Genomic DNA, 9089 nt, shown 5'->3' with positions numbered 1-9089 from the left:
GTGTGGCACAGCTCCCACTGTGGCTGTTCCACAATTCCTGCTGCTGCTGCCTTCTGCACTTCAGTCTCAACATCACAGCAAAGACAGAGAAACTTAAAGCCAGGTCAGGCACTTCAAACAAACCCCCCTGGTTTCTAATTGCCAGGAGAGGAAACCCCAGAACCCAGACCCTGTGCCTGAGCTGCCTCCACAACCCAGAGACACCACCAGCACTGAAATCAAATTTAAGTCCTGGCTTTCACGTTTTCATTGCCCTCTGAACTGCAAGATCTGCTGTGTTTACAAACTCACTGTTCCCTCACTGCCATTGCTAGAACCATGGCATGTTATAATACAGCTGGGAGTGTGGCTGCTCTCAAATTTATTTTACCAAAATACACCTTTTCAACTACTAATTATAACAGCATTATTCTTTTTTTTTCCCCAGTGCAATGTGAAGATTAGTCATGACGGGTGTTTTTTTCCTCCTCAGGAAGTAAAGAAATCCATACCTTAATTAATATAAGGAGATAATTACTATGCTGAGGTGGTGAGGCCTCAGGCAGCTCTGTTGAGAAGCTATTTATTTCTCTTTTTTTTAATTCAGTGAAGTACAGACACTCCCCAGATGTGCAGAGCTCTTCAAGCCAGCCAGCAAATCCAACTGGGGAGGTGCAAGTGCCACAGCAACAGGGAGAAAACTCAGGAAATAGATCTTTGTCCTTGCAGGAGGAAAGATAAATATCAATTTTTTTCCTCTCTCACCTCCTCATTATCTCCCCATCTCTGAAATCTTCTAAGCACTGATAAAAGAATTTTCTGTTTTACAAACCTTCCGGGGTCAAACTTATGTCTCATTACCAGGTAACCTCAGTTTCTCTGTTCAGGCTGGGGAATCCACTGCTCTGCCCTCCCATGAATAGCACAGACCAGCTAGAGATTAGCAGGAATTATTTTTTTATTAATTTCATGCACTGTTTCAATTTGTTAAGCAGTTTAGAGAGAGTAAAACCACAAATCCTGTGTTTTGTCGTTTTCCAGGTTACAATTGGTAATTAGGATATTCTCAATCATCACGTGCACAAGTCAGTAGTTATGCCAAGTTTTTACTATTAAATCATAACCAAGGAACACATTTCTTTCCACTTTCATGGGTAAATCAACATTTTTATAAAAATAATCAGACAGCTACAAAAATAAGCATTTTTTTTTCTTGGGGAAAAAAAAGGTAACATAAAAAAGCATTATGATATTTCTGTCTGTTTTTTCCATGTGATACAGAGGGGAGATGGAACCCTACAGAACTCACTCTGAAAAAGTGCGGATTTTTCACCATTTAAAATTCTAGTACTGAGGAAAGGTTGAGTCAATTTTAGTGGCCCAAGCCATGAGCCCCCCTTTAATATCCTTAGCTAACACAGAACCCAATTCTTCGGCAGGCAACTCCTGCAGAACTTTCACCGCCTTCTGGGAATCATTGCCTAACTTGCAAACCACATACACGGGGACAGGGGTTTGCCCATCAGTTCTGCGCTTTTCTTCGGCAATCCTTTCTCGCAGAAGCTGCAGGGCTTGCTGATCCCTGTCCTGCAGCTGGCGGAGCGGGATGTGCAGGGCGTGCTGCAGGCGGCAGATGTCCGCCTCCACCTGCGGCCGCACGTCCAGCAGCACATGCGGCACCGCGGCATCCAGCAGCTGCTTGTACTGCTGCACCGAGATCCTGGCGGCCGCGGGCAGCAGCTGCACGGCCCGGCACTTGTCCGTGGCGCAGGAGCCGCAGAACGCCTCGTAATCCTGCAGGCAGGTGATGCTGGGGCTGTCCCCGCACACCGCGCACTCCGCCTTGCGCGGCCGCAGCTTGATGTGGCGGAACCTGCCCTCCAGGGCGTCGAACATCAGCATGTACCGGTGCAAGGAGCAGCCCATTCCCGAGGCGATCTTCAGCACCTCCAGCGCCTGCAGGCAGCCGATGATGCCGGTGACGACGCCCAGCACGCCGCCGTCGGCACAGTTGGTGACGGTGTCGGGCGGCGGCGGCTGCGGGAACAGGCAGCGGTAGCAGGGCCCGCCGCCGTGGTTGTACACCACGAGCTGCCCCTCGAGGCGCAGGGCGCTGCCGGACACCAGCGGCTTGCCGGCCAGCACGCAGGCATCGCTCAGCAGGTAGCGGGTGGGGACGTTGTCGGAGCAGTCGGCCACGATGTCGTACTGGCGCACGAGGCGCAGCGCGGAGCGCGGCCGCAGCGCCCCGCGGTACGGCACGTACTGCACGGCCGAGTTGAGCCGCCGCAGCGCCGCGGCCGCCGAGCGCGCCTTGGGCCGCCCGCAGCGCGCCTCGCCGTGCAGCACCTGCCGCTGCAGGTTGCTCGTCTCCACCACGTCGTGATCCACCAGCCCCAGGCGGCCCACGCCGGCCGCCGCCAGGTACTGCGCCAGCGGGCAGCCCAGCCCGCCGCAGCCCACCACGAGCACGGAGCTCCGCGCCAGGCGCAGCTGGCCCCGCACGCCCAGCTCGGGCAGCACCAGCTGCCGGCTGTACCGCAGGATCTCGGCCGCGCTCAGCGCCGCCCGAGCCGGCAGCGGCGGCAGCTCCGCGGGGAAACCGAGCGCTGCCTCCTCATCGTCACCGTCCTCATCCTCCTCGTCGGCATCCCCCGAGTCCCCCCGCGCCAGCTCGGCCGCCGGGGGCTGCCGCATCCCGCGCGCTCCATCCTCATCCTCGGCATCCCCCGCGTCCCCCCGCGCCGCCTCGGCCGCCGGGGGCTGCCGCAGCCCGCAGGCTCCCTCCTCCCGCTCCTGCTCTCCGTCCTCCTCCTCCTCCTCCAGCTCGGCCGTGTCGCCCCTGGCCAGCTCGGCCGCCAGGCGCTCCCGCAGCCCGCGCAGCTCCCGCTCCCGCCGGCGGATCTCGGCGCGGAGCCGCGCGGCCGCCGCGCCCGCCATGGCCGCCGTGCCCGGCCCGGCCCCGCCGCTTCCGCCGCGTCACTGCCGCCATGGCGGCGCGGGGCCCGGGCCGCGTCTCCGTGCTGCTGCCCACCTACAACGAGCGCGACAACCTGCCGCTCGTCGTGTGGCTGCTGGTGCGCACCTTCAGCGACAGGTACGGGCACGGAGCGGCTCCGGCCGCGACTCGGAGCGGGGCAGACGCGCGCGGTGCGGGGTTTGGACAGCGCAGGCACGGGCAGATGTGGCTGTAGGGGGGGAATGACCAGAAAGGGACTCGGCGGTGGCACAGGGGTGATGGCAGTGACACCATGCGTGTGCAGAGAGGGGTCCCCAGCCCGCAGGGAGGCACAGAATCAATCAGTGACAAAAGCGCTCCTAGCACATCGAGTGCCCCATCCCCACCCTGTCCCCAGCCCGCAGGGATGCACAGAGTCACTGAGGATGGAAAAGCGCTCCCAGCCCATCGAGTGCCCCATCACCACCGTGTCCCCAGCCTGCAGGGATGCACATAATCACTGAGGATGGAAAAACCCTCCCAGCCCGTCCTGTGCCCTATCCCCACCGTGTCCCCAGCCCGCAGTGAGGAACAGAATCACTGATGTTGGAAAAGCCCTCCCAGCACATCGAATGCCCCATCCCCACCCTGTCCCCAGCCCGCAGGGATGCACAGAGTCACTGAGGATGGAAAAGCCCTCCCAGCCCGTCCTGTGCCCCATCCCCACCCTGTCCCCAGCCCGCAGTGAGGTACAGAGTCACTGAGTTTGGAAAAGCGCTCCCAGCCCATCGAGTGTCCCATCACCATCGTGTCCCTAGCCCGCAGGGATGCACAGAATCACTGAGGATGGAAAAACCCTCCCAGCCTATCCTGTGCCCCATCCCCACCCTGTCCCCAGCTCTCAGTGCCCCCCCATGCCCCATCCCCACCCTGTCCCCAGCTCTCAGTGCCCCCTGTGCCCATCCCCACCCTGTCCCCAGCTCTCAGTGTCCCCTGTGCCCATCCCCACCCTGTCCCCAGCTCTCAGTGCCCCCTGTGCCCCATCCCCACCCTGTCCCCAGCTCTCAGTGCCCCCTGTGCCCATCCCCACCCTGTCCCCAGCTCTCAGTGCCACCTCCAGGAATTCCTGGGACCCTCCAGGGATGGGGATCTGAACCTCCCCGGGCAGCCCCTGCCTGTTCATTGGGAAATCATTCTCGTTTCAGTGGCATCGATTTTGAAATTATCATCATAGACGATGGGAGCCCGGATGGGACGCAGGAAGTTGCTCGGCAGCTGGAAAAGATCTATGGATCAGATAAAATAGTGAGTTGTGTATTCAGTAATTCTTTTTCTATTTTTTTAATTTGGAAGTACTGTAAATGCCTTCTTACAAACCTGGGATGGATTCCCTGGATTCTGCACTTTCTTCACATCCTTGAACAAGTTGTTGTAAACTGCTTTAGACAAGTGTAAGATCACAATAGTTCATAATACTGCATTCTGACCAAATGTGCAAAATCATGAAAAGTCTGGAAAATGTTGCCAATCCTTGGTGCATTGCTGTGTGCTCCTGAGCAGTGACTGGGGTTTGGATAAGATTTAATTTCATTTTATTCGACTGCAGGAGTAAGGAAATCAGAAAGATGAAAGCTGGGCTGGGCTTATGGTTTAATCTGTGTCATTGCATTCCTCAAGAACAGGAGTTTTTGATTTATTATTTTTATCTATGCTGTATATTACAGCATAACTCAGTTATATACAAGATGCTGTCATTTCCTTACTGGCAGTCAGATACTTTTCCAATCTGTTACTGCATAAATGCCAAGTTTTTTGAAGTATTTCTGGATTAAGTTGCATTAATGAAGATTGTTTTAAATATATATATATAGGAAGTTTCAGAGTCTTTTTAAAAACTGTATGTAAAGTAATTTATGTGTTTTCTATATCTCCTGTAGCTTTTGAGACCCAGAGCAAAGAAGTTGGGCCTGGGTAAGTCCTTATTAACTCTGATTAGTGAAAACAAATAAAAGAATCTGCTGGATGCTTTGATTGATCAGTGTATAAAGGTCCAGAAAAAATCACAGCAGAGCCCAAAAGCAGAAACACATTTTCATCAAGTTGTTTGTAAACAAACAAGCTTAAAAATGCAGATAAAAATCTAGTGTGTTTATAAAACATTTCCCAGAACCTCAGACCTGATCTTCCCTCCTGCCCTCACCCACTGAGCACAGACTGGGGCTGGGAATTATTGATCATTTGGGGCTGGGAATTATTGATCATTTGGGGCTGGCAATTTTTGGTGATCATTTGGGACTGGGAATTTTTGGTTATCATTTGGGGCTGGGAATTTTTGGTGATCATTTGGGACTGGGAATTTTTGGTGATCATTTGGGACTGGGAATTTTTGGTGATCATTTGGGGCTGGCGGTTTTTGGTGATCATTTGGAGCCCTGTGTGCTGTGGCTCCTGAGTGCACGTGGTGCTCTGTAAATGACATTTCAGATGGTGAGCCATCCCCAGGTGAAGTTTTTCTGTGCATTTGTGTGTTAAAGAGTGAGGGCAGTTATTCCTGTTTCCATCAGGCACTGCTTACATCCATGGAATGAAGTTTGCCACGGGGAATTTCATCGTTATCATGGATGCTGACCTCTCCCACCATGTAAGGCTGCATTTTGTGCTCTGTGCCTTCAGTCTGCTGCAGCTCAGCTTTTCAGCTCTTGTTTTACCCCTGCTCTGTTTTCTGATCTGTCTTCCTTTCATTTCAGCCAAAATTTATTCCAGAGTTTATCAGGTAAGTGATGATTATAGTATGAAACTTCATCTTTATAAATTATTTATGAGACAGGCTATGAAATTCTGTGCCATAGTGGGTAAAAGATAATTATAACATTTCCTGAAGCAGCTCTTTATAAGAGAACAATTAACATGTGTTTGAATAATGCTCACCCTAACTATTCCCTTCCTCTCTTCTTATTTGTTCACAAGTCTGTATAATACACATTTTGTGCTGAAAGAGTGATTGTTCTTACTTTGAAATTTGTGCTTTGAAACATTCCTCCAGTTTTTCTGATAAAACCAATTGTTTATAGAAAGCAGAAAGAAGGCAATTTTGATATTGTATCTGGAACAAGATATAAAGGAAATGGAGGAGTGTATGGCTGGGATTTGAAAAGGAAGTTAATCAGGTTAGTACTTTACAGTTCTTCACACAGAAATTTGTTGTTTGTAAATGAGAATTCCAAGTACTCCATCCTGTAAGCTGAACTCTTTAGTGCCCAGAAGTGCTGTACCTGCTGGGCATGCAGAATCCCACTAAAAACCAGGAGCACCCACCCAGCACTGGCCAATTCTTTGGTTAAAATCCACCAAGGATGGAATGGCACAGGTGGGCTTGGAAAATGGGTTGGAACAGTGGCCTGAGGTTGGGACATCCAGATCCATCATGCAGGGAACAAGCTGAGACTCAGAGCTCAGCTGGGAGGGACCCCTCAGCCTGCACAGCTGGAGTGCTCCTGTCCCTGCCAGAGAACAGGCAGCACTTCGTGTTGATTTATTTATTTATCCTGCAAGGAATCTGTGTTAGAGTCACATCACAGGGACTGCATTTGGATTGTTGCTGGTTTTTATGGCTGCAGTAAGAGCCCACCTTTGGTACTAAACAACTCTGACACTCATGTTTTCTCTCACAGCCGTGGAGCCAATTTTCTGACTCAGGTCCTGCTGAGACCAGGGGCATCAGATCTAACAGGGAGTTTCAGGTAGGACTCTGGTTTGCATTTCCTAAAGTTTATTGGAAATAAGAAATTGCTGGACAAGGAACTGGAGTAAGAACAGACCTTCTTTACTGTGCACTGTGAAATCTGTTTGGAAAGGGTGGAAGAAGCAGTGGATTAGATTGCAAGAACTGCTGCTCCCATGACCTCGTTAGAGTTTTATAAATAGTAATGAGCTGAGTGATTGCAGTTCAGGTTCCTGCACACTGTCTGGATTTCTCAATTCCAGAAACTGGGCTTCAGGTTGTATTTCCTTTGGCATTGTTTACAGGTTGTACAGAAAAGAAGTCTTAGAGAAGCTGATAGAGAAGTGTGTTTCCAAAGGCTACGTGTTCCAGATGGAGATGATTGTCCGGGCCAGGCAGTTGGGATTCACTGTTGGAGAGGTATGGGGTGAGCTGGGGGCTGCACTGACCTTCCCTTCCCCTTCCCCTTCCCCTTCCCCTTCCCCTTCCCCTTCCCCTTCCCCTTCCCCTTCCCCTTCCCCTTCCCCTTCCCCTTCCCCTTCCCTGAAACTTCCCTTCCCTTCCCAGGGACACACAGGCTGCTCACTTCTGGGTACTTCCAAGAAGCAGCCAAGATTCTCAAATTAATACAAAGAAATTACATGTGTAGAGTTCAGTTTTTCCAGCTTTGTCAGGTGAATGCCAGACCTGAACTTGCAGTTATTTATTCCCCTGCTTCTCAGATCCTTCCCCTCTTCCTGTTGCCATTCCTTCAGCAGCACACGATTTTACAAGGCTCTTTAGAGGAGGGAAAAAGAAGTCAAAATACAGCACAAAGCTGTTCCCTGCTTCCTATTGCACAGGCATCTCCACTCAAGTCTTTCCAAATCATTTCATTTTCTCCAGCAGCCTGATTCTATTTCAGATTCATTCTCTGTCAGTTATTGCCTTGATATTTCCCAACTTTTCAGCTCTCATAACTCTGCTTCTAAACTCTTTGTGCTGCCTACAGTGAATGAAAAAACTCCATGAAATTGTTAGATTCTCTATCTCCAGCAGTCTGCTGCCTTTTTTATTTCACTGAATTGCTCTTCAAAGATGCTTCACTGGGAATCTCTCTGCAGGAGAATCTCAGAGCCAGATCTTCATCCTCATTTCCAGGACTATGAATTGTCAGAGAATTCTGGTGCTTGTCCTTCTCTCTCTAAACTTCATGTGTGGCATTTCTCCATCAACACAGGGCAGAGCATTTCCTCACAACAAAGCAGCTCTTTTCTTCCACCTTTTTTGCTTGTGGAGCAGCATCCCAGGGAAAAATATTTCTCCAGCAAAGCTGAGACTTGAGATTGAGCTGTGCCAGTTTAAAAGGAATAAATGGCTGATGAGAACTGACACAGGCTGTAGCTGTAGCTGGGGTTGCAGCACATCTCTCCTGTTCTGTACTTCACCAGGTCCTGTCCTGTGTCCCCTGTGTGTGCTCAGAGGAGTGACAGCAGAATACGAGTAGTGAGTTCATCTGGACAGTGTCACTTTGTGAAGGAGGCCAAAATTAATGTGTTAAATGCCTGTAAATCCTGCAAATAATCTATGAAATGGCCAAAGCCTGGTAAAAGCAGGTGTTGCACAACAGGCACTGTCATGTTCTGAAGTCACCTCCCAGCCAGGCTGAGGCTGAGCTGCTCTTGGGGGCACATTTGTGCTTCCTGAGGCCCTGGCTCCAAGGCTCTGAGTCTGGCTGACAAGGAAATGCTGGAGGCTTTGGGAGCTGTTAGTTTGCTGTGCCTGGGTGGATCATCCAGCCATGAGTAATGTCTTTGGATCAGCTTTAAAGGTGATAAACCAAGTCAATCCACACTCCCCAAGCCCTGGGCACATTAAAGGCCCTGCTGGGAGCTGGCACACGGGGGCCAGCCTGGTGCTTCCTCCTCCCCATGCCCCAACAAGCTCCAGCTCCAAGGCCCTTCTTTTGTTCCCAGAATCTCTGATGGTTTTGCTTCTGAACTCACAAACAATTTTGCTTGTTCCAACAGGTTCCCATCTCGTTTGTGGACCGTGTGTACGGAGAATCCAAGCTGGGAGGCAATGAAATCGTCTCCTTCCTGAAGGGGCTCCTGACCTTGTTTGCTACAACCTGAGTTCATCCTGAAGTCACTTTTCTAGCCAAACATTTTCTGATGTCTGTGTAGATTTAATCAAAAGCTTGGTGATTTGTGTGCTGGCCACAAGACCTGCTATGACCTAACAATTAAACAATAAATCAAATGTTCTGCAGCCCAGAATGCTCCTTCCTACAGAAATGGACTGTACATTAAACTAAAAATTAATAAAGGCTAATGTCTTTCTATTTTTGTAAAAATAATTAAGTCTTAATGAAGAACACAAAGCTAAATGATCTTTTGCATTTGGAAAGGAATCATTATTCAGCAGAAGCTAAGGATAGTTTTGAAATAAAGACAAGCAAGGCAAAACCCC

The 9089-nt window shown here is 50.5% G+C and overlaps 2 protein-coding genes across 2 annotated transcripts; one reads left to right on the top strand and one right to left on the bottom strand.

Annotated features, from left to right (window-relative positions):
* Positions 1–913: 913 nt before the first annotated feature.
* MOCS3 (molybdenum cofactor synthesis 3) lies at positions 914–2919 on the bottom strand. The gene has a single exon (XM_033074915.1). It carries the CDS (start codon positions 2917–2919, stop codon positions 1324–1326), a length of 1596 nt encoding a protein of 531 aa, XP_032930806.1. The 3' UTR covers positions 914–1323.
* Positions 2920–2949: 30 nt separating this feature from the next.
* DPM1 (dolichyl-phosphate mannosyltransferase subunit 1, catalytic) lies at positions 2950–9089 on the top strand. Its single transcript, XM_033075261.2, has 9 exons — positions 2950–3076; positions 4123–4222; positions 4855–4888; positions 5482–5558; positions 5665–5690; positions 5989–6084; positions 6589–6657; positions 6944–7058; positions 8648–9089. Exons 1-9 carry the CDS (start codon positions 2970–2972, stop codon positions 8750–8752), a joined length of 729 nt encoding a protein of 242 aa, XP_032931152.1. The 5' UTR covers positions 2950–2969; the 3' UTR covers positions 8753–9089.

The sequence above is a fragment of the Catharus ustulatus genome, chromosome 17 (assembly GCF_009819885.2).
Source record: "Catharus ustulatus isolate bCatUst1 chromosome 17, bCatUst1.pri.v2, whole genome shotgun sequence".
In the NCBI taxonomy this organism is placed as follows: domain Eukaryota; kingdom Metazoa; phylum Chordata; class Aves; order Passeriformes; family Turdidae; genus Catharus; species Catharus ustulatus.
The sequence above is the reverse complement of the archived record's forward strand: the minus strand, read 5'-3'. Positions and strand labels throughout refer to the sequence as shown.

What these genes read in the sequence shown, in the direction of transcription:
- DPM1 (XM_033075261.2), top strand. Translation starts at nt 2,970, where the DNA reads ATGGCGGCGCGGGGCCCGGGCCGCGTCTCCGTGCTGCTGCCCACCTAC. An exon ending in AGCAAAGAAGTTGGGCCTGG is followed by an intron (nt 4,889 to 5,481) that starts GTAAGTCCTTAT and finishes TGTTTCCATCAG; the next exon opens with GCACTGCTTACATCCATGGA. An exon ending in TTGAAAAGGAAGTTAATCAG is followed by an intron (nt 6,085 to 6,588) that starts GTTAGTACTTTA and finishes TTTCTCTCACAG; the next exon opens with CCGTGGAGCCAATTTTCTGA.
- MOCS3 (XM_033074915.1), bottom strand. Translation starts at nt 2,919, where the DNA reads ATGGCGGGCGCGGCGGCCGCGCGGCTCCGCGCCGAGATCCGCCGGCGG.